The sequence below is a fragment of the Podarcis tiliguerta genome, assembly GCF_965153285.1.
Source record: "Podarcis tiliguerta genome assembly, chromosome: 1".
Classification (NCBI taxonomy): Eukaryota; Metazoa; Chordata; class Lepidosauria; order Squamata; family Lacertidae; genus Podarcis; species Podarcis tiliguerta.
In genome coordinates this window covers 83094582-83120261 of record NC_139534.1, presented here as the reverse complement: position 1 = coordinate 83120261, position 25680 = coordinate 83094582, and the positions used below count along the sequence as shown (strand labels likewise).

Sequence of the window (25680 nt, the reverse complement as noted above, 5' to 3'; positions counted from 1 at the left end):
TTTCTGCAATCCCATTCCAATTTGTCAAAGGGAGGAAAGCTCCAAACTTCATGCCATGTTGTGCATTTCATGTCAGGTAAAGAGCGGCATAATCTGGTAGCAGTCACTTCTTCCCCATGTTTGTTGGTTGCAGCTGCACCTGTTGTTAACATTTGTAACCCATCATTCCCCCACTTACAAAGGATGGCATACATGTATGCAGGTTATTCCAGTTACTCCTCACAACAGCCCCGTGAAATAGGTTAGACTAGGGGTCAGCAACCTTTTTTCAGCCATGGGCCGGTCCACCATCCCTCAGACCTTGTGGTGGGTCAGACTATTTGCGGGGGGGGGGGATGAGCAAATTCCTATGCCCCACAAATAACCCAGAGATGCATTTTAAATAACAGGACACATTCTACTCATGTAAAAACACGCTGATTCCCAGACTGTCCGCGGGCTGGATTGAAAAGGCGATTGGGTCGCATCCAGCCTTAGGTTAGGCTGACACAAAGTGATCAGTCCAAGGTCACCCCATGAGCTTTACGGCTGGATTTGGATTCTCTGCTCCACAGTCAAAGCCCAGCATTCTAACAATTCCTAGGAAACTGGCTACTCATTGCAATCAAGATTTGGAAAAACCAGATCATCTATCAACAGAAGCAACAGGTCATGCCTCTGGCAGAATTCTTTTCCCCAAAGGCACTGTAACGCCGGCACAAGGTCACTTTTCCAAGTTAGTTTGTGATGATATCAACTTCATCTACTGCAAAAATTAAGCATTACCAGGCTATAATCCCAACCCCATTTCACTAGGAATATGCCCCGGTGAATTCAATAAGACTTGCTTCTGAGTTGACATGGTTAGGAGGATTCCACTGCAAATAAGAATTGTTGTTGGTGCTATTTGCATTGTCCCCACCTGAATCTGGATGCTGGTGGTTTTACTAATGCAGACTGAACTTAAATGCCCAAGAAACACAAAGAAAGGATGCCTTTGGCCAAGACTTATAGCACTCTTGCTTGGCCCTATGAAGGGAAACGAAAGCTCCCAACCCAGTTTCTTCATAAACCCAAGATGGGAAGGGAAGAATATTTTAACGAAACTCTTTGTAACTGGAAATAAATGTAATTTAATTTTCCATAAGAAGTGACTGCAACATATAATCCATTTTGCTCTATTAGAGGTCTACAGAACCTGAGTTTCAAAACATGAAACAAGGTGTATTGGTCCTGAACAACATGTGAGGTTAAAATGCACGTATTATGCACAGAGATATACCGTAGCATGTTGCAGGAGGTTTAGTGCTCACATCTGTTAGGGTATCCATGACAGACCCTGGTTTCCAAAGGATTATTACAGCTCAGCCATATTAATTTTCCTGAGTGCTGAAACATAATGTCTCAGCTTCAGAGATGCTTTTTAAATACGAAAACAAAGCAACCCCCTCCCCAGCCTCTATGTTATTGTATCTCTGAAGAGGTCGTATTCCTAAGATTGTTCAGTGGAAATCTGATTTTCTGTTGACTGAGCAGCAGTCAGAAAATAATACTAACAGTATTATTATTATTATTATTATTATTATTATTATTATTATTATTCCCCAACTTTTTCTGTGACAGGGACTCAAGGAACCTTACAGATAAAATAAGAACAGCTAAAACCATAGGGAGGGAAACAGTCATTAAAAACAATGAAACATTAATAGAATTAAAACTGTGTGTGTTTGTGTGTGTGTGCATGTAAATATAGACAATTACAACAAAAACAGCATGGCACCAGCCCCCTCATTAAAAACAGTCATTTCTCCAGAGCCTGTTGGAACAAGGAGGTCTTCAACTGCCAGTGGGAGGACAAGAAGGAGCATGCCAGTCTAACTTCTCTAGGGAGGGAATTCCAAATGGTTCCCCATTATTTGAAATATAATCCTTAAATGTATGACTCTGCACATGTATTGTCTGGAACAATTTTGTCTATGATAACTACACTTCTTCAGAGTTCGACACCAATCAAAACCCTTTCAAACACAAATAAATGACATCTCATACAGTAACTGAATATTGTTTTCACGTTGAAAATAAAATTTGGAGACTCCTGGGACAAAGGATGGTAGGTCTCAGGCCTACTCTGGAGATGAAGATGTGTCACGTTAAATAATAGCAACCTAATAAAGGAGGGGGTTTTCTGGTTGTTTTTTTTAAAAAGTGGTGTCCAGTGTTCACACTGATCTGAATTTCTTCCAAGCACTTTTCAAATGTTATGTGTATCAAGAATGAAGGCATGCGTGGATTTGTTATATAATGAAGATTCCACCCCCAGCCTATACGTGTTCCTTAGGATGTCTGAATAAAGCCCTTGAATATACAGGATGGGCTCTGCTCATGCTTTCTAATGAAGACCCCTTGTTGAGGGGACAATGCCACCACACACCCATCATGCTACACAACTCGTATGCTTATGAATGACAGAAAGTACAAATGGGAAGAAGGCAGGCTTCTCATAAGCACCCGGCTGGCCACTGTGAGAACAGGATGCTGGAGCAGATGGGCCATTGGTCTGATCCCTCACAGATCTTCTTCTTGCAGACATATAACATGTGGAAAGGGCTTCAGGTTAGGGATATTATCATTAGCATATTTTTAAAAGTTCTTTAGTTAGTACGCTATTCTTAAGACCTATACCACTTCATACCACACGCTTACCTTTTTATAAAAATAATGAATGAATTGCATGTCGCATTCACTCTTCATGAGGAGCTACATACATATTGATGCGTGCGAATCTCCCATCTAGGGTTACTAATATCTGATTCTTAAAAATGCAAGTTTCCTGAGTGAACCTGTCGATCCAGAGAAGGAAGAGGGAGATCAGACCCTGATAGATTATAGCTAGACACAGGGCATAGCCCAGTAGGTCAGCCTAGAAAATATGACTGGCAAGTACTGTATAGAATTTTGCAGATCAAGGTTAAAGCTAAAACTAAGAGCTAAGCTGGACAAGACACGAAATGCATGTAGATATTTAATATGCCTTCTGCATTGCATTGGGGTTGGTCTAGACGACGCTCAGCATACCTTCCAACTCCACAAATATATGGTTCTTTTTTCTTTAATAATAATAGCCTGAGGGTTGTTGGGGGGGGAGGGTATTTGGAACTGAGTATGGCAAATGGGTGAGGTTTTAAAAGCTTTTTTTAAAAAAAAAACAGTCTTGGTGACCCCACCCCAAGCTGTGATTCCACGCTGGAGGTAAGCTGCTACTGGTACTAACAACAGCTTAGCTGCTCAGCCCAGGAATAAAACTGACATTATGTCAATGGGGTGGATCCCATATTCAGGCGAGTGGGTGTATTTTTGCCAAGATCACAGTGCTGCAGGGCTAAAAAAATGCAGGCCATGTGTCAGGCTCCTCCTAGGGGCTGCTATGTTTAAGGTAAATAAAGTGCACTGCTTAGAAATATTAAGTGGTTTATACATACATACATACATACATACATACATACAAATAAATAAATAAATAAATAAGGTTAACTTAATGTTACCAAAGAACAACAAATAACAGATAAGGGATGAAATCAGAGTGGAAACTGGTGGGTAAACCTGGCAGAATCTGATTCCATTTTTTAGGTCTTATCTGGCAGGGCAGTTTTACTTGTCCGTTAGATACTCTGTTCCCACCTAGGCAGCATATAGGTCCAGACTAGTTTAGTTTCAGCAGGAAAACTGTTTCCTCTGTCCTTCTCAGACCCTATTTTCTCAGCTCACTTTCTTGTAAATGTAGTACAGCAATACTCAAAACGAATGCTATGTGGGAATTAAGTTTTGTTATGTTGGGGGGGGGGGTAACAGTCCAACAACTTTCAGGGACAACGTGGAAATACATCTGGTCCAAAGGCCCAGCAGCACCTTGCTGTGCTAATATTTTTTTAAAATTGCTACAAAATCGCACACAACATATTTAATCTGATATAGTTGGATGATATCTGAAATAGACCTGATGGAGATGTAGAAGCCTGAAAGCCAATTATTGTGATATCTGGTAGCAAGCCTATCTGATTCATCATATTTGGTCAAAAGTGCTTGTATGTTAATAAAATAATGACTGGGTCTGTGGTCCCTATGGGCACCCAAAAATCTTTATTGAATAGAAGTATTGAAAACTTATATTGGCTGTTACAGCTTATGCAAGACTAATGGGAGGAAATTTGTGGGCGGGGGTTACATGGATTAAATCTTGAGTTCCATGTTCTTTTTGATACAGGGCTGGAATGGTAAAACTAACAGACAATATCAGGATCAGAGAAAATTAATTAGATTTAAAAGTAAATGGACTGTTGTTACGGTGACAAGAATGGAAAATTTAGCAGTATAGTCAAGTGTAATGTTGTTCTTTGATAGTGATATTTTTATTTATCAACATAATTGCTATATTTGAATAAATGCTGGGAAACTTTTTAGAGAACACCCCCCCCCCCAAGCTAGCTTCCTTTTATTTCTGTGCTTTGTCACGTCCTTTTACATTGTTATTACAAACATATTATAAATTAATTGCATGGAAAGGCACAACAAAATCCAAACTAAGGGGTAGAACCAAACCTAATTCTCTAACCTAAGCCTCCATTCCTAATCCAGTTTGCTTAAAATGAATCTGAATGACTATTCTTTCCTTGCTGAAACAATGCAAACTGAATCAGTCTTCAGGGCAGGGGAGACAATTCAGATATTGAGACAGGGCTTAAATACTATTTTGTGAGAGGGCAGCAGCAGTGGCTATCACGAGAATCACAGTGGGAATCACAGATACAAGTAACGTGTAGGTGGCTCGACACAGAAGGGTGGTTCCAGGCCAGTTTCAGAAATTTGCATGTTGCCTATTCTGCTTTGTTAACATATTGCCACATTTTAAATATATTTGCTGTACGGTAATATTGATGTTTGCGTTTTGCTGCTCTTGTGAGCTCCTTTGGGGGCATTACGGATGGGAAAGTGGCATATAAATAAACTTAAAAACAACTCATTAGGTTCTCTCAGCAGTTCGGCTCCGTGAAGCTGCCTTCTCAACTGTGGAACAAGTCCCTTCTGGAACCCACCGGGGTTCAGATACACTGCCAAGGGGCAGCCAGACACAAAGAAGTTTGCTTTCTTTTTCCTGCTGCAGAGTAGCTAAAAGAATTACCTAGCTTGGTGGTCTCAGTCTGATGCTTGTCTCTAGCCCTGAGAAATCTCGAAATTTTCTGAATATCAGTAGATAGCTACGTACATAATACCGGTGTATGTATATAATGAACATTAATTCCATTTGGCATTTTTTTAAATGAGAGAGCTGATGTCGTTCAAATAATACAGTGTTTGGGTCTCGTGAGCCTAAATATTGGTTAAGCCACAGAATAATTGTTTTGTTAGTTTCCTGAGCATGTAACCGTCCCGCTCCGTAAAGATATTTATATCATAGCATAAGCCGCCTTTCCTAGCAGGGATGAGGATTGGTTATAATGGTATAAGCAGAAAAGATTGCTAATTAAATCTATATCATTCAGCTATATTGCAAGAAGAAAATGTAATAACATATGTTGAAATTAAATAACATTATAAAAAACCTAATAAGATTAATATTTACCTGTCACTAACAATTCATTTTTTGCCTGACCTCATAACAAGGGCCTGGGCGATCTTTTGCTTTAGAGACCTCATGAAGAAGGGTCTCTAGGCCCTCTTGCTCTTTTGCTCATGAGAAATCATGTACATAGACGCTTTCTCAGCTGAAACTAAGTTTGCAATAGGATATAGTGGAAGAGAAGTCCCTTAAGAATATAGTAGCCAGTGCCACCAAGCTAATTTGGAGGTAAGAATGAGCAAGTCTTTATTTATTTGCATTTATATAGCCACCCATTAACAAAAGTTCCTTGGAAGGCAACTAAATATAAGCTTTCATCTCCCATCACTACAACTGTATAATAGCATATGGCCAAAGAATTAAAATAAGTCTCTTGATGCACGAGGGGTAAAAGGAACAAGAAAGACTGTAAGGGCTGAGATCCAAAGAACCACGCCACTTGTTCCACATTTCCAAGGCCATCTTGACACTCCATGCCACATGGCAAATCAATTGTGAAACAGGACGGGACCTTCCAGATCTGTTTCTGAGGTGGCATGGTGGCCTGCTGTAAAAGATGCAAAATATTCTATTGTATATATCCTATGCCCTTTTAAAATGTGGTAGAGTTTTTTTAGTGGGAGGATTATTGGGTTGTTACTTGTATTTTGATTATGTATTTTGTGGTTTTATATTTTGATTTTATTCTGCGAACTGCCCTGAGACCTCTGGGTATAGGGAGGTATATAAATTCTAATAACAATAACAATAATAATATAAACCTACTGTATGGCTCTCTGGCCCACTGCCATAGGCTGCCATCTTAGGGGCATTTATTAGGAAGTAATCCCCCCCCTCCAAAAACCCAAAGAATGGAAGTTAATAGCTCTGGATAAACATGGTTAAGCTCAGCTCAGATGCCATGGTTCTGTAAGCGTATATGGCTGCTGATTTGTATGTGCTATTGGCATACTGGTAACTAAGATATTCATAAGCAAGCCTTAAATTATTTAGGCTTCAATCTTACACCCACTTGCCTGGGAGTAAGTCCCACTGAATGCAGAGGGACTTGCTCACAAGTAAATGTGCACAGGGTTGCACTGCCAGGCTCCAGTCCTTCACATGCTTTCCTGAGAGAGTATCCCATGGAATACAATTGGACTAACTTCCGAATGGAAATGCAGAGGATTGCAGCATTAATCAACATTAATCAACTGCAGTGTTAATCTCTTATCAAGATTTTCACCTTTGATTAATCTGTGCGGCTAAAATGGAAGACTGCTCCAAATTAGCAGACTTCTCTCCTTTTATACTGATTCCTCAGTATCATTCCAGCAATAAAGCAAAAGCAGCTGAAGCGGACAGTGCACAACTGAAATCCGATACAATTGTGTTTGTTTGTTTGTTTGTTTGTGTGTTGTGTGTAAATGATGATGAGATTTGAACCTGTTCATTTTAAGCCTTTTGGTTCTAGTGTCCTATTTTAGCTGTCCTGGGGCTATTTATATTGAAGGGGCAGCAAAGAAATTTTAGAAATAAATGTATAGAGATAAAAGTCAATATCTTATATTCCAAATTCCCCGCTCAAGTAAAACAAAAGATTAAAGATAGACATGCCTTCTAATAATATATGCTTCAATTGTGTGTGTGTGTGTATATATATATATATATATATATATATATATTATTGTGAATTATTCTATATTAACAAAAAGTAGGCCCTATCTTTAGTATCCCCCAATTGCATCTGCAATGAGATTTTAGTATTATGCAAATATGTTTTAATATATATATCATTCATTAACTTTTTAAAATACATATGTCTCATGAAATGAAATAGTTCCATTGGCTAGCTGCCTCACTAAACGTATATATTAGGGCCTTCCCACAAAATAATACTGAATATGTTCAAAATTCAAAGTTGCCTATTTAGGAGATCACCATAATTTTTCTTCGTACTTCAGGGAGCTGAAACAATAATGTACATATATTCCTCCAGCACCCCCATTTTTAAACCTACCAGAGAGAATTATGTTTTTCATAACCACGTTCCTGTAGGCATATATGTATCTGAATTTGCTTAATTTTGTGCCCACTTCTATTTCTATGTTGTGTTGTGTTGTGTGTAAACTATTCTGAAAGAGACCTGTCACTCTGGGTTTTTTTTGCATGGCGTTAAGCAAAATTGATGCGCCATTATTATTATTATTAGGTATACTTTAAATAGGCCTGATTTTAACACAATTATGACCATTATGATAAACATAGATAAAATGTGGCAAAAATATGACCACGACCAGAATACAAAATGGAAGAATGCTATAAAGAGGTGTGGAATATAGCTATTCATGATAAATTAACATGTGCCATTAAGGTAAGACGGGGAATATTCAGGAGGAATGATTTTGAGGAGATGTGGAGGGTGTTTGTAGAATTTGTACTGTTAGAATGGAAAGGGGTCAAGCCATCGCGAGAGGTGTTGAAATTTTGAGAGGCTGGATAGTTACAATGGAATAGTCTTGGTGGTGGGGTGCACATTTTTATTCTTATTTATTTACTTCATCAAAATAAAAAAGAATGTATAAAATGTAAATAAATGTATAAAATATAAGTAAAATAAGGGGGGCAGGGGAGAGAGAGAGACTATGACCACAATCTAGGAGAGAGTTAGCTATGTTTAACTCACTCTCTCTTGGATATCGGCTCATGGCTAGAACATGAAGATGCTTCTACTCCTTGTCCCCTAACAGGCTATGGTTGGTGCAATCAGTCCCGTCCCTATTTTCTACGGTAGGAGAGCAGCATGGTTTGGGGAAAATGCCTCTTCACTCCTCCAACACATACTGTCACTATTGGAACTGAACAACCATCTACTGAGGGATGTGAGAGCATGAATCTACTTAGCTGTTATGGGACTTTTTAATGTTTGAAGTTTTATTCTTAGCCCTCTATTGGGAGCCACCCAGAGTGGCTGGGGAGACCCAGCCAGATGGGCGGGGTATAAATAATAAAATTATTATTATTATTATTATTATTATTATTATTATTATTATTAAGCTCATCATGTGCACAGGCCGGGATGCTGAGTTGTGTTTTTTTAAAAAAACAAACCAACAAACAAGCATTCCCCCCGCGCAGCACCTGTTTGCACGTACAGCACACATCTATCAAAATATCTGTGAAGCCTTTAGCCAGGAGCCTGCTTTTACATATGGAAACCTTTCCTGGATTCAGGAAACAATCATTCTAAAATCCCTGCCACTGCAGTGATGTCATATGGTATCCCCTGTTTGTAATGCAAAGGCTCCTCGTACAGTTCTTGTCTCTTTCATTGAGGTTTGAACCACAGAAGTGGTTGCTCGATCAAGTTTAGCCTCCTGTTTCATAAAGTTTCAAAGTCTAGTCACTCACTGTATAGCTGTGACCCATTAGCAGCTCTCCCTTATTATCCAGATTAGATTATTATAACATGCATTCACGTTCCGTTGGAAAAAAAGGTACAGAGAAAGAGAAATGAACAAAAGTAAAATCAAGACGCAAAAACAAAAACAAAAAACCACAAAAACATTCACTGGGCAAGCAGAGAGAGAGAGAGAGAGAGAGAGAAGGAATAAGAATCAAAATGTTGGCTGAATACATAAGATTTGCTTACCTATTGTAAATGCACATAATGGACAAAATTCACCAGAAATGCCCCTCTGTTTTCCTTTCTTACTTTTTAATTATCTCTCTCTCTCCATACACAATTCACACATTAGTTTTCTGTTATTCTCAAGGGCAAGATTATATAACTATTTCTCTATCAGCCCAATTACAACGCATCTACCATTCATAAATATATGCTATCAAATTGGGCAAATTGTTAATGAGAAAAGAAAATGGTTTTAATGTCAGCATTTTAAAAGAGCCCAAAGAGTTTCTTTTGTTGGATAGTACATATAGCTTGCTTGCCCTTTTTCAGGAGAATGAAAATAAAACAAAAAGAAGCATACCAAGTTGTATATGTTTTGCATATAGGTTGATTGTCCTATGTGCTGGTCTTAGTTTCTGCAGATTTGCTTGAGCTGAAAACTAGGATGACATGACGTCTAGTATAAAAGTTTGGTCCTTCATATCTAAATGTTGATGCTAGTAAAGAGGGGAACTTGGAAACATTTTTGCAATAAATAAACTGAATTCAAATAAATATACCTGCAGGTACAAATGAGCAGCTTTATTTTGCTACACTTTTGTCTATAAATAATTTATCTGTATATTATATTATAAACGTGCATATGTATATCTGTGTATGTTACTTCATCATGACGGGTAGCAATTTTGGGCAGCAATCCAGGCAAGGAACATGTGTTTAACCATCATATTTTTAGGCCCAATTTTGCTTTTCTAATTGTAAGTTGCTTTTATCTCTTTTTAATATTGTTTTGTAATGTTGTGCTGTAATGTCGTTACCTGCCTCAGGAGCTAAGGGGGGAAGAGCAGGTAATAAATAATAATAATAATAATAATAATAATAATAATAATAATAATATACAGTATTTGCTCCCTGTTTTGACCCAAGCTATATTTTTAAGCGCAGGCTCCCACACTACAACACCTAAGGCTGATCCAAGAAGCCACTGTTTAATACAGGGCACAGTGAAGAGGGAAGTTGCCTTGTGCAGGCATCAATGAGATGAACAATAACCACGCAGAATTTGCCCAGCTCCTATTCCCTTCAGAGGCACTTGCATGAGAGAACTTCCCTGACAGATTGTGTCCCGTGTGCTCGAGCAATCTACCACCCATTCTGCTGCCTTACTGTCTTGGAGGTGGCTGCCTCATTTCCCCTAGCGATAGGGCTACCTCTGAAGGTTGACAAAATACAAGAATATTGTTATCACACATCATGTTATCTACATATCTGTATCTGTTTGAAAGGCAGTTCCCAAAGTTCAATCGCATTCTACTCAAGCACAACAGAGGATGAAGCTATACAGTTGTTTGGCAGTGGAGCCGACTGCCACAAAAGGTGGTGGGCTCTCCTTCCTTGGAGGTTTTTAAGTGGATGTTGGGTGGCCACTTGTCATGTGTGATCCAGTTGAGATTCCTGCATTGCAGGAGCTGGACTAGATGGCCATAAGGATCCCTTCCAACTCTATGGTTTATGAACTCAGTTCTTCTTGGCTATGATGACTGTGTTATCAAAACAATGGCCCTCACAAGGAAGCAGGATTCTTTCCCTAAATATTTTTTGTTCCAGTGCAAATCTTCTCAATTTCCTATGCCAATATGAGACAATATGGGGGCAGGGAGAAGCTTTAGCTCCATTAAAACCATGTTCTCAAATGTAGTGTGGAACAGTAAAGCACTGCTCTTGATGCTTGTGTTGTAGGCAAAAGCTTCCTTCCATCCTGACACTGGGCTGCCCTGGCCCTCACAAGGAGTTCATCTTGTGCGCACAGACCACACTAAGACGTGCTGCACCCCCAGGAGTCCTTGCAATATACAAGTATTTCTTCCATATACACATTAAGCACAATGACGGGCATTTTCCTAGTCCAACATCAGCACCAGGTCTCAAGCTATAATAGCCTGGAATAATTTGTTACTCTATCACAAGTTTGGTCACGGAACTTTCATCTTATTTGTCTATACTGTTGCATAGATAGACGTTAGCTGACGTCAGTACATTGTTTAAAGTAAGGGGAGACAGCAGCCATGTTGTAAGGATTTAAAGGCACAGTCAGAAGGCAACAGGACTGACACCACAGGTGATAATTTTAGCATGCCAATAAAGCATGTTGGTATTTGCACTTTTTGTTCGGTGCCCAAGATATTTCTCCGAAATTAACAATGCTGACATGTTCTGGGTGTTGTGGGGAAATAACAGGTTGGCTGCTTAATTGGTCTCATTTTCCATTGCTTCCCCAGATGACGCAATCACTTCAATAGGGGCTCTCAGTACTATTGAATGAAGGATCATACACCTAATGCTTCAAAGGACACTTCCTTTCTATAGGATAAAAACAAACTTCTATGCTCTTGTTGTTTAGCTTTCTATGCTATGTCATAACCAGACTCATGCTCCGAATGACTCTCTATCATAAAGTTCCCATAGCAAGAGGGTTGTTTAAAATGTAACGTTCTTTTATCCAACGGCCCCAGGACTGTGTACTGAGAGCAGGCATGGAGTTAGAGTATCAGATTGCTGAGCTGCAGCCTACCCCAAAGGAATAAAACTGGCTATACACTTTTTGAGCAGATTAAGTAGAACTCCTCATACCTGAATTTGCCTTTAAGCAGGATATGGGAGCAGGATGATTGTGCTTAAAGAGATGCAACTAATTTCGACTTGGGGGGGGGGGGGAATCCTTGTTGTGCAAAGGAACAACACAAATACAGACAAAGCGCACTCCCACACTTTTGCGTAATTAAACTCCTGAAAAAAGAAAGCTCTAAGCAGTGTAAAACCTGTCACCACCACCACATATATGGCCACTTTTTTTGTGTGTTGCAGAATCTAGGCAATTTCCCCCGTCTCACCACAATCCTGTAACTACTAAAGTTACATGGTCCTGCTGCTCAGATAAGAAACTTGTGGTGTGCTTTTTTTAACCTCAAGAAAAGAGAGAGCATGCCCACCAATTGTTTTTCCCTTCTGTGTCTTGAGAAAGGCCTTCTACACCCATTGCCGTGCCAGTCTCAAGTACACAAAGACACCAGCAGCAAAGTATGACTTGCGTGTGGAAAGGGATTATGCCTCTTCATGGGAGAAAGTTTCTCTCTCCACATTGGTTGAAACAGAAATAATGAAGAGAACAATGAGTTCTTCAAAACTACCGAAACACTGTGAAGCTCTGGATGAAGTGAAAAGCTGGAACGTAAATTTAAGTCAAAAAGCAAAAGGAAATCTCATTCGCCAGATATCTGGAAAATGGTGGGTGCAACAGTTTCTAATGATGTTGCATAATTATCGCTGTGTGTGGAAATGTGGATACAGATCAACGTGACCCTTAAAGTTTTTCTGACGGCACAGAAATCTGATGGCCATTTTAGAGCAATAATATGATCCCAGCCTACGTCCATCCTAAATCCATGTGAAAAGAGCAAAGATGTGCCAGGCTAATATTCTTCAAGAATATTAATATGAAATTAAATATATAAACAAGGCTTCCAGAATGCAAGGGCAGTGACCCTAAAATATATAACTGAAATTTCTATTTTATGACAGTTCACTCAAAGTAATTACAAAGACAATCTTTGGAGTGCCTTGCATTAGCCAACTTTGAGAGGCTCAAGTTGAAACAAGTTACTGAAATGATCTCAACAATATTTATTTAATCAACAAGCTGTGTATATGTCTGTCTGTCTGTCTATCAGGATTGGAACAAGCCTATTGTTTCCTTTAATTAATATGTTGTATAATTTCCTCACTTCTACTCTAGGTTACATTTACACAAGAGGCCCTAGGTCTCTTCTTTCTCAGGCAGGGCTATGGTCTCCATATAAAAATGTAAAATAAAAAGCCAACGTAAGATTTCTTTGTAGACCTGCAGTCTCTTGTCTAGGATCTGCTCAGCCCATTTTCCAACCCTCTGTAGCCAGGTATTAAGCTACCTGCAGCAAAAATTTGCATTTAAAGATGTCTCATATCTGTGACCATTAGTTGAAACCAATAAGTGGCCTCCGCAGTACTGGCCCTAGAATAGATTTGGTATTTAAAACATGATGATTTGCAGTAATAACAGAAACAGAAGACCCTCTTTCAGTGCTGGCAACCGTTGGATGCCGCTAGCGATAGCTAAATAGGATTTTTGTTGTCGTTGTTGTTTCATCTCATTTTGCAGAAAGCTTTGTTCGTCCCTCTTCCCCAAGTGAGTCAGCAGAATAGCATGACGTTCCATATGATGGGAATCACCGGCTCGGAAACAGAGACCCACCATTCACAAAGTGGCAATTGGGCTTCCCTAAGGAGGCAGTATTAGTTACTGGAAGGAGCCTGAGCTTCTCTCTGACTCCTCCCAGGTCACGATTCAGCTATAACAAAATGGAGGGGGTCTAGAACTTCCTTCCTAACCTATGCAGTGACCTCTACATAGAAAGCAACAGTTTTTGCTCTTGATACGGGGGGGGGGGGTCCATGTGTGACAGGCAGTTGCAAACCTGTCAAATTACACTTTTGTATAGACAACAAATATATTTGTAATATGCACACATACAAACACCAAAAATAATTAGCTTTTATATGATGAGGGCAGGGCCGGATTTAGGTTTGATGAGGCCCATAGCTACTGAAGGTAATAGGGCCCTTTATATGTCCTGCTGTCCTTTGTTAATGACAAATTGTCGCTGTTTTTTGTGCTGAATATATGCTCTAGGTATCTAAAGCCATTTGCCACTGATGCTGTATGCAAATTTTATTTTGTTTTTTTATCTTATATTTTGGAAATGTACATCCAGTTTTTTCCCTTTATTTTTTTTTTTGGGGGGGACCCCCAAGAGAGTGGGGCCCTAAGCTATAGCTTGTTTAGCTTATACGTAAATCCGGCACTGGATGAGGGGGGATGTAAGTGAGATAGCCAACTTGCAATTTAACAGCCCCCAAATTTACTACTCTTTGGGTTTTTCTGAAATTGGTGGAGTGGGGCGGGAAGGCAGAAATGCATAGTTGTTTTGTTAACTATTCAGTAGGGATGCAAAGATGCTGAAAATGACCAAAGAGCAAAATGACCTCCCAATCAATTCCCATAATTTAAAGAATAATAAATAGTAATTTATGAATGCCTATGTGTTTCCATGTGAGACATAGGGCACAACAGTGCAATGTGGGAAAACTTTACTCTCTAGTTGGAGATTGTTTTAAGGTGATTGCTAGTGAACTCCTACCTATAACAAGAGTATGATTTAGGTCTGACCTATAGGAAATATTTGGACTAAAGAAATAGGAACTGAACAAGATATGGGTGGTTGAGGAGGGCTGTGACAAATTGGGATGCAAAGATTCGTGGGCAATGATGACAACATTGTATCTGTCCCTGATATGCATATTTGAAACAGAGTATCTGCTGTAGAAGGACACTTAATTACATTTGGGAGACACCCAACCCACCCAGCTCAAAATCAAGAGAATCTTGTTCTTCGAATGTACAGAACTCTGATGACCAGTCACAAAGCTTCAAAGTCTCCCCAGCCAACTTGCTTTCTTGAACAGTTTTTTCAAGCTTTAGAAGAACCCAAAAGCATGTTATGGTTTTCAAAAACTAAGGAAATAAAATGATGGACAGTCTGTCAGATAAAAACCACAAGGGGGTGGGGAGAAATGAAGGAAGGTGGGTTGGTACACCAAAGAGAGTGAAGCACCGAAAGGGGGAAAGGGCAAAGGGGGGAAAAGGCAATCGTCATTTGATTTTGAGGCCTTGTGTATGTCATTTGAAGGATATGTTGGAGTAGTGGAGCTCACTCCACAGCAGCAGAAAGACTCACATCCATTCCTATTTGCAGGTATGCCTATATGCAGACTCAATGAGTACAAACACAGGCAAAACAGCTCATATACTGCCAGCTTGGGTAGCTCACTCAGAACAGCATGAGACTCTTAACCTCAGGGTTGTGGGTTTGAGCCCCACGTTGGGCAAAAGATTCATGTATTGCAGGGGGCTGAACTACATGACCCTTGTGGACCCTTCCAACTCTACAGTTCTATGATTATAGAATAATAGTAGTAGTAGTAGTAGTAATAATTTATTATTTATACCCCGCCCATCTGGCTGGTTTTCCCCAGCTACCCTGGGCAGCTTTCAACAAAAGATTAAAAATACATTAAAACATCAGTCATGAAAAACTTCCCTAAACAGGGCTGCCTTCAGTATATCTTATGGATGCTTACTCAGAAGTAAATTCTACTGTGTCCAGTGGGGTTTCCTCACTAGAGAGTGTGTTCATGTTTGCAGCTTTAATGATATTCACTATTTAGACATTTACTTCTGTTGTCAAACCCCAGTATATTAACACTTTAAAACTGTTTATGCCCAACTTGGGCAGAAGGATGAACGAAATATATTTACTTACTGCATTTTACACCCCATTCCTATCCTTAGGACCCCTCCTGGCTGAGAGGTTGTCGTCTTTCTGTCTCATACTAAGGTTGCAGCCCTGCACACATGTCCTTGAGATTGTTCGCCTCATTCAGATCAGTAGGAAGTTTTTCCAAACAGACATGCACAGGACTGATATGGTATGATATTGAACCCTTCCAGCATTTCTGTACCTAAATATTTATTTAAAACACAATGAGGGATGATGTAAGAGCTGTAAAGCAATGTGTGGCATAAAGAATGGCCTGGCCCAAGACAATGGAAAAAACAGCACCCTGTCTGTGATGCCACCAAATCGTAATAGCACCTTTCTGAAGAACATTCTCGCGCTTACAAAAAAGTGTGCATTATAGGATAATGGCTTCCTATGCAATTACAGGCCAAAATTGTCTTCCAGAAATGGTCTTCTAATAGAAAGAGATCTTGAAAACGCTTACTTTAAGACATAAAACGTAGCTGGCTGGAATACATTTTTTTTTTGGGGGGGGCAGCTTTTCAACTATGGACTTTTATAAATCCATAATGAGCTTGTTGTTTCTCATTCTGTTTATTTTAGATTGATGGACAGGATGGAATCGAATGCTTAAATTTCTCAGTCACCAGAGAATGTGAAAACAGGCCTGAATCTCTTCCCTGCATATATCCTTCCTATGAATCCATACATAAACAACAACCCAACCTTCTCAGGAGTTTAAGACAAACGGTAGATTGTTTTTGTGGTCTTCATTCGCTTCTTGGTAACACTAGGGCAAAGTCAACCCTATTGACCTTTCTTCTTGCCTTAAGTGAATCACCTCTAACCACTGCTTAATGGTAGACTTGAAGCTACGTAAAGGTCAGCAGATAAAGGAGGCACCGCTTAGTGCAGCAACCTTCATGGCTGCTGTCTTGTCCATGAGTACATCACATTTGTTTAATTGAGAAGTATCAATATAACTGTGGGCCAGAGAGGTCTGCAGCCCGTACACAACAGCTCTGGGTTAATGCAAAAGGTAAATGGGAAAGAAAAGAACTGCACGTTATGGACCAAACCACTTTCTAAGTGATGACAAATTAAAATTTGTTAGGCTGGTAAGGATGAGCAGCATTTTTAGTATTGGCTGAAATTTTATGAAATCATAGCTTGCTCTATGGCCATTGTGGGGGTGCCAGTCGCTGACTCAATTTATATCTGAGATTTCTCCCTTTATGCTTGCCTTAACCTAAGCCTGTCCAGTGAGCATGTGTCTGCTCATCCTTGTCAACGCATTCAAAAAACCCTCCTCCACCAGATGTGAACGGTCTTCCTGCAGTATAAGAACATTAAGCAGCATTATAAGTACGTAATTGCGAGGTGGGAAGCCAAACCGTTCATACCAGCCCAGTTAAACTGCAGTCCTAGGACTACACTTGGGCTGAATCGTCTTTCATTGTCTTATCTGAGTTGTGGGTCACAGTCTTCAACTGCACTTCTTACATACAACGAAGGGAAATCTGGGTTTATTTCAGATATGTAACAAGTTGTTGGTACTGAAATTGACGCTTTAAAGTTGCACATGAAGCTGAGAAAGGGTAAAACAGTATAATTTGGTTTGGATATCTTCTGTTTCAAAGGGAGAGGCCTTAGCAGCTAATTGAATGGCTAGTTTCATTTCCATTTCAACCAGGGGGAAAAATACTGCATAAACTCCCTTACCTGCCTGATTTTTAAAATGTTGTCAATCCCTTTGAGAAACCCCTTTGACCTACCCCACTCCCAAACATTAGCCGAAGGCCTTTAGAAACTGCCTAGAGGCAAGAAATTCCTTTGGGCCAAAGATGGAAGAGTGGGGAGAACACCCAGGTCTCTGCTGAGGGTTATTCTTTTTAAATTCGGCTATACTTCAATGAAACAGGAAGCAGTGCTAAAGATTATCACATCTCAGTCGAACTTTACAGACCCCTTTGATTTCTGCAGGGTGAGGGGAGAACGTGACTCGGCCTGCCTCTCTTTTACTTCACCTTTCTTCCTCCTTTTCTTGAAAGGGCGCCTATGAAATTATATGGTCACATGCTGCCCCGCGCTAAGAAGTGATATCGACCAGCAAGTTACCTCAGCCTGGAGTTCCCTTCCCTTCCTTCTCAAAAAGACGTATGCAGCCCCAGCCTTGAGAAAGCGCTGCACTACAGGCCCTACAAACGACGCGACTGTTTTCTGCTCTGGTCAAGAGAGGGAAGGGAAACTGCACCGGTTTCCAGGGTCGGCTGGACGGATCTCAAGGGCGCGCGTTGTTTAGTCTCTTTGCACTCTTTTGTTTAGTCTCTCCAGACCGCTGTGACCTTTCGCGCTAACCCTGCTGCTCACGCGGTTGTGGGGTTTCTTTTCCGTGTGCGTTTACGTGTTTCTCACCTGCAGCTCCCAACTAGGCGAGTCCTCTTCTCCGTCCTCTCCCTCGGAATCCGATCTCTTCCAGAGTGAGGCCTTCCCCTCGGACCGCCAGCCCGGACAGACGGGGCCACCACCTGCAAAGGAGCACAGCGTTCTCGACGTTAGCGCTTCCCAGGGCAAACGGGATTCTTGTTGCATGGAAGGGGGGACGACACGGAGGCTGCTTCTGTGGGAAAGAGGCGAGGGAGGGAGAGAGGGACGCAACAACCTCCAGTCGAAAGAGCATCTGGCCTCTGCTTACATCGGACGTCCTTGAAACTTCTTGGGAAACACGTCGCATGGATAAGGGTGGAGGGCACGCAGAAATGGGAGGCTAAGTGGGCTAAAGGCTCCTTTAGAAAGAAAGGGAAGGTGAGTGGCTGGCTATACATTTGATTTTTTAAAAAAGCCTTTCTCCCAAAGATCATTTTCTCACAATATCCCTTGCCTTTTCCGACGGGCGTTGGTTTGGCTCTTCCACCTGACTCAGCTCGTCTCGTCTTTTCAGACAGCTGTAGTCTCGGCTTTGGGCCATTCCTAGCGTGCCCTCGAAATTTAAAGGTGGGGGCATTTAGAGTATTTCGGGGATGGTGGCGTGGGGGAGTTTCTTGGAGAGGACAGATAGAACTTTTCTGCATCTTTCGAGAACGATCTCTGCTCACATATAAGAAAAGGTAGCATAAAAGCGAGGCGCGCAGAACAGGAAAAGGTTAGCCATTCACCTCCCCCTTTCCTGGGCAGGGGGAGGGGGAGGAAAGCAAGTACCCCCAGCTTCCCCGCAGCTTTTGCCTGCAAGGACGTGAGGATTTTTCATTGGGAGAGAAGGAAACGGAGGATGAGGCCTTGCTCGTGTTTTAGACGTGGTCTCTAGATCCTTAGGAAAGATCTCATTGCCTTCACTGAGAAGAACGTCATTGATCCCCCAACCTCCCCCCAATGAGCAGACAATCTTTCAGACTGAGTGGATCACGCCCAAATCATTGAGATTTGGAAGGTGCAAGGGCTGTTGTCGCCCGCCACGTCGGGCAAGGGAGCCTGTCGCGGTTTTGCAGAGCAGAGCTGACGGAGCTTCCCTCTAGTCGAAAGCCACCCCCTCAAAATGTCCCCTCCCGCCTAAAAAAAATACCAGTCATACGCAGTAGTGGTGGTGAGGCAAGGGGGAGACAGGCGCTATGGTTTGCTTTATGCCCTTTTAACCCGCATTGAAGAGCACGGCTTGAAAGTGAGAGAAGGAGCTCAGATTCCCGCAACTACAGCAGTTTCCCCCAGACTGGTAGCAACAGTTGGCTGCCAATGCAAAGAGCCGAAAGGAAGGGAGCTAACCCACGGTGGCTTGGTTTTTCCAAGCGTTCCTCCTCAGACACCCCTCCCCTCCCAGATTGCTTAGGTTGGGATTCTCCTGCGACAGGGATGGGCAAGACACACGCACAGCAAAGGAGAGGCTCTGGTCGTGGCTGCTCCATCCGTGCACTTCCCTCCCTTTCAAGCGCCCCTCTCTGCCCTGTGTGCGCCTTTCCCTTCAGAGATGCTCCCCAGACTCAGAGGGCTTGCTGGAGACTGGGAGGATGGGCAGAGAGGGGGGATTCGGGTGGTGGTGGTTGTGCAAGAAGGCGAAAAGCGGGGATCTTGGGCAAATGCACGTTGCTTTCGAGGTGGAGTGACCCACCTAGTGCTGCCTCCCTCAATCCAGCTCCATTGCCAGCCACCAACCCTGGCCAAGGAGGTGGGGAAGGGGAGAAAAGGTGGGGAAGAAACCCGAGGCGCTCCTTTGCTTTTGCCCTGCATCCCAGCTCAGCAACTGGGCAGACTTTTACTCTTTTCTGCAACACCACCAGCCTGTCAAACCCCCTTTTATCTCTGGAGAAACAGCAGCCCTCAGCCTCGGCTGTGTCCCTCGCCCTCAGTGTCTCCACTGCAGCCTTCTCTCCCAAGCAAGAGACGCTCCTTCCGGAGTTGAGCACTTTCTCTGTGTGTTGGCTAGGAGGGGTGGGGGGTGGGGATCCCTGAGAGTTGTCAAGAGTTGGAGAAGGATCCTTCTTGGGTTTCCCACCCTTCCTCCTCCTCCTCCTCCTTCCAAAGAGGCTTTTGCACCCAATAGGCCCCGAGATTGCGACAACCGGGCATTCATTGCACGGGCAACTTGCTGTTCGCCCCTCGTCTGGTCTGTCCGGGCCGAGGTGCATTTGTCTTCGTAGGAGGGGGGGGGGGAACCTTTCCTCCTCACCTAACGCCCCTTCTTTCTCCTGCCCACGAAATCCGACTTGCTAATTACAGCGAAAGGGGAAAGGCAAAGCAATGCAAGCTGCCTCTAACTCTCCTCGGCGCTATGTGCATGGATAAGGAAAAGGCGAGGCAGTTTCAATAGTGCTAGACAGCTGGGCTGAGGCGGCTTCGCTCGCTACCAATCACCTCGTCCAAAAGCAACGCCTCGGCCGGGTTTCCCCCCGGATCTGGCCTTTTTTACCCCGATCGGGGCCATTTGGAGTTGGAAAAGGGGAGACCTCGGGAATCGGAGGACTGGAAGTTACCTAAAAGGAGGTTGAAAGTGATGGGGGTGGGGAATGGAGGCATCGCCTGATGACAGGAGTCTCCCCTTAAATCGGGGCCGATTTGTGACTCCCCCCTCCCTGCTATTTATGGGGTGATCCCCCAGTATCCCACCCACTCTGAAATCGATAGAAACCTCCCTCACCCTCCCCATCTTAAAGAGAGACTTGTCGACACTTGTCTCTCAATTCAGTGGAGGACTTACACATCCAACTCCATCTCTGGTGGGATGGAGGAGGATGGGACACATCACACACCCTTCTGGCGTGGGAGGGGGCGTCCTCTGAACTTTTGAGAAAGTTTTATTGTATTTTATTCTGTGAAGGTTTTCTTTAAAAAAGAAAAAAAAGGCAGTAGCATGAAATCATCCACGGAAAAGAGCAAGCAGAAGTCGATTAAGAAAGTTAAGCTACGAAAGGATCGTGGGAGTGGGGACGAGGGTGGGGGGAGTTTAATTCTCTCGAGACACACACGCTGGGTGGGGGAGAAGGGGGTCGTGGGGTTACAGAGGAAAAGGGAAAGGAGAGGCGGCGGTGAGGGGGGGGGGAGCCCAGAAAATCTAGATAAGTCCGAGGCTCGGCGGTCGCGCTGCTGCTCCTTCGGCGAAAGCGCCCTCCGCGAATGCTTTTTGGGGTAAGGGCTTCCCGGCTAGGTAGTTATATACAGCAAGCCCAGACCGCAAAAAGATTCGCGAAGGACAAAGTCTCCCGTGGCTTCCTACATCCATCCATCCGGCTGCCACCAAAACGGGGGAAAAAATTCAAATATCCAAGGCACCCCAAGACGGCCGACGGCTGCTTTTCCAGACACTATCGGGATCACACCATCCGCCCCATCGTCCATTCACTCACACACGTTCCATCCCCACCGAGTCCCTCTGCAAGCCCAAACCGAGAGATCCAACTCAGGAGAGTCTAGGAGGTGGGGAAGGGGAAGGGGGGGTTTCCCTTGGCCCAGCCCTTCACATCCAGCCCCCGCTCCACCGCCTTCCCCCTCCCTGCGAATGAGCCGAGAGCAGGGGCTTGCAGAATCAGGGGGCTCTGTGAGCAAGGCAGAGTTGGGAATGCGCTCCCCCCACACCCCTCCATCGTTCTGCTCCCGAGCAGAGGGTCTAGCGCTGTGCACGGACGCTGCGTAAAGAGAAAACTCTCCCCCTGAGCACTAAATAAATAGAGACGAGGCCGGCCGTTCATTGGTGCGGGCTAAAATCGTCATTCGCCAATCAGGAGGAGCCTCACATTTCTCTCCCTCTCCCTCTTCCCCCTCCCCAGAAAAAGGGGAGGGGGAAGAGCGAGAGAAAGAAACATTTCCATTTCTAATTATTCAACAAACCCTAGACAAGACCACGCTCCATAGTGTTGCTATGCCTGCTAGACTTATCCTTGCTGTCTGCCCCGGGGTTGGAGATGGGGAGGGTTGGGGGGTAGGAGCAGGGGTTTGAGAAGGCACTTGCAAACAGCCTGCAAGGCATCAAACCGAGCAGTTAGGCTTCACAACACAGCACAAACAAAACACTTACCCCAAGGACCTGGTTGTGCGCCATGTGGGCGCAAGAAGCCACAAGTCAAAAGTTCAGATCCGCTGAGGGTAGCCTGATCCCTTCAGTCACCAAGTCGTGCCACCCAAGGAAATGCCCACTGGGGGAGGTCAAGCAGTGGCCATCGCTGATCCATCGGCTGGATAACTCATAGCGAGATCCAACTGCGTTGGGATGACTAGGAAGGTTGCTGGAGCGCTGGGGGCGAGAGTCCCATTGAATTTGCCCCGCAGTGCCTCCTCTGAGCCTCTGCTCAACACCCGCAGACAGACTGGGGGACGGGGGTGGCGGGTGGAGGGGGAAAGAAACGCCTCCCCAGCTAAAAGTTGCGAGAGCACGACACTGAACTAACTCCACAGGTCTTCTGGGAATGGGAAGCCTGGCGAAGGTGCTTCTCCTCTGCCGCAGCTCGAGAGTGGCCACTTTTGCCACGGAGTTCCCTAGGCAAAGTTCGAGAAGAAGGCATCCTCCTCTACCGAGAGTCAACACGAGTCAGCCCAAGAACTTGGAAGTTCCCTTCCTGGTTGCCTGCACCCCGCAGCTACAATGACGCCTCAAGAGCACAGGAGTTCCTACCGGGAGATCCAAAAGTCCCTACCTTCTCCGTTGCCTTTCCCCCCAAGCAAATCCACCCCGAGAAGCAGCGGCGGCAGCAGCAGCAGCAGCAGCAGCATCACCAGCCCTCCGGCAGCAGTAGCAGCAGCAGCAGCAGCACCGCAGCCTCGTCGAGATGCAAGCTCCTACTGAGCCCTACCTGCTTCCTCTTTCCCTTCAAGTACTGCTGTTGCTGCTACGGATTCGCTCGCAACTTGCTTTGCTTGAGACTGGCACCTCTCGCAGACATGGGGAGCGAGGAGCGGAGGAAGGACAACAAAGTTGTAAGCCCCCTCCCCTTTCCCCCCTTCACTTACCTTGCTTGCCAGGCGCTCAAGCAGCCATTGAGTAGGATAGGGTCCTTGCTTGGAGGTGCAGGAAGCAGCATCTCCCCCAGAGTATGTGTGCCTGTGCGTGTGTGGAGTTTTGGGGTGGTTTTCCCCCCCTCTCCCCCCCTTTTGTTTTTAAAGGAAACTCGTGGCAAAGCTTCCCTTCCTCCCAGGCATGTATAAACTACTGTAGTGTGTGGGAGGGTCACGATCTTGCTAAGTGCAGAAAATTTTCCCAGGATTAACCCCTTCCTCTCCGGCCTCCTCCTTCTGCAACTTGTTGCAGATAGGTGTGTGTGTGTAGTGTGTGTGTGTGTGAATATATATATATATATACTATATATATATATAGTATCTGAAACACACACATGCGGATCAGGAAGCAAAAAAGCAAGCAAGCAAGCAAGCCTCGGAGGAGTCCAGATGCCCCCCTGACGCCGTTTTGATTGGATGGTCTTTTCATGTAGAGGGGACGTCTCAAGTCGAAGTCACGATTCCTCCTCAGTTTGGAACCATCTGTGACTGGAGCCATGACGCAGCCAGCACACATTACTCACTTTTACAGTCACGACTTGGAAATCCGTGCAGTTTGCAACCAAAATTACACCGCCACCATTGAATTATTTAATAGGATCCAGTTAAGGGTAATCTTATGCATTGTGCCAGGAGATGTGCGAGGACGATCTGGCAAAAGTGAGGGTAGGGTAGGGAGATCTGAGGGAAGAGGACGCGAGGGTGGGTACTCGGAAAGGACCGGCAGCTTTTGGTTTGCTTGTAATGACTTTCACAGTTTGTGTGTGTATATAATTCATTGATGTCCACATGGAACGGTATGTCAAAGTGTTTGGAAGCACTTTGCTTGTTCTCAGACGACCCATTTGTAAATACAGACACGAAAGCCCAAGAAAAGCATGGCTTCTCTATACATCATAGGGACATCAGTGGGTGGTGTGCTCAGCAATTGATTCTTAGGCTTGCGTTGTCTCAGCGGCAAGAAATGTCCAAGCTATTGCATGCAATATGAGCCAAGGCTGCTGTGACCAAGCCTATTTATCTATATCCATCCTACAATGCTCTCCCGGTGGTCATTACTGCATCTCTCTCATTGTCTGCAAGAATCGTAAGTGTTGCTGGGCTTTGCGTGTGGTAGGTCCACTATAAATACAGTTGATTCTGCTGCTTTCTTTAAATCCCCCTCCTTCACCTGCTTTAAATCCCCCCCCCCATCGCTTCTTGCTGACTTATGGCTGCAACTAAAAGTGCCTCCCCCTTGGGAATACAGCCACCCTTTTCCCGTTGTTGAGACAAATAGATTCATGCATGTGAGTGTTGCGTTGTGTCTCTGTTTCAAAGCACTCAGATGACATGGCTTTTGCCTAGCTAGAATGCCTCTGAACCGGCATGATCACTGGCTAACAAGAACATTCCCGGCTTCAGGAAGGTACCGGAGGATGATTGATGCTTGTCTCGTCAAGGTAATGGAGCATCTGCTCGGTACATACCACAACAAATCCTCAACACCCCACTTTTAGTCATTCCACCAACTCATCTGGTGAGGATCTCTCTAAGGAAGCGAAGGAAGGGCAATAAGAAACACACACACACACAACACGATAGGCAGAAGGTGTGGGCATTTTGGAGGGGATAAACGAGGTGGGAGGAGAAGGGGTGAGTCCAAATAAAACAACCTATAGACTGTTCTTTTGAGAGGCACCATCATCAGGTGCGGGCTATTTCAAACGCACGGGCGGGAAAGGGGCAGGCAAGTCTAACCAGAGCGGCGCTTTTACGCACCCGATGGGAAAACCTGACTTAGATGGGAAGCGCCCAGCATTTAACGAACAACTTCTGTCTCCCACCATCTCACCGTAGCCCCTCACCCACCCACCTGTCCGCCTCTCCTGGCATACGTGCAGTGAGGGTGACCTAAGCGAGAGCAAGGTAACAAGGTCGAGCTTCTGCAGAGGCAAAGAGCCACAAGCAGAATGGGCTGCTGTTTCAGCACCCGTATCCACGGACAGCTCCCAGCAAGCGCCGCTTGGGTGGCTTCTTAGCAGAGCGCGAGGAAGAGCAAATTGATAGTGTCAGCATATTCCATGATCCCTTTATGCAATCTACAGAGAGAATCTCTCTCTCTCGCTCCGTCTCGGTCTCCGTCTCTCTCCAGCTACACAGGAGCCTTGCCATTAGATTGCGTCTAGCCACCCTTCCGGAAAAAAAAAAAAAGACTGAGAGCTCGAGAAAGAGGGACTCAATAGCGCCGACAGAGAGGGAGAGAGAGAGTTGCAGCTTGCTATTGATTCAGAGATTTACCGACAGGGTGATTCCCCTTTCTGCAAGAATTCCCTGTGTCTGGGTTCCGTGCATGCACCAAATTCGTTAAGCAGACGAGTATGTTCCACTCTCCCCTCCCTCTTCCTCCACCCTCCCCCTTTAATATAAAAATAGCAAGAGAGACAAAATAAACCCAAGCATGCATAAAATAAAGGCAAGATTCACCGTCACTCTCTCTGCGGCATGCACAAGAAATATTACTACTTACCCAAACGGGAACTCCTTTGGTAGGAATGGGAGGGGAAGAGAGTTGGGGGTAGGGAGTGAAGGGAAAGTGGTGGTGGTAGGAGCGAGCGGGGGGGGGGGAC

At 44.0% G+C, this 25680-nt stretch overlaps 1 protein-coding gene across 4 annotated transcripts in view; it reads right to left on the bottom strand.

Annotated features, from left to right (window-relative positions):
- Nucleotides 1–25680, bottom strand: part of LOC310680697 (uncharacterized protein) — a 101135-nt gene that overhangs the window by 59324 nt on the left and 16131 nt on the right. For 2 of the 4 annotated variants that reach the window (XM_083447702.1, XM_083447704.1), the window contains exons 2-3: nucleotides 25581–25594; nucleotides 18014–18126 (exon numbers count right to left, since the gene is read on the bottom strand). In XM_083447702.1, the coding sequence (XP_083303828.1) occupies nucleotides 18014–18126; nucleotides 25581–25594 (127 nt within the window). Of the gene's footprint in view, nucleotides 1–18013; nucleotides 18127–22097; nucleotides 23333–25580; nucleotides 25595–25680 lie in introns of those variants that run through there. The other 2 variants (XR_014512874.1, XM_083447703.1) reach the window with 2 other exon arrangements.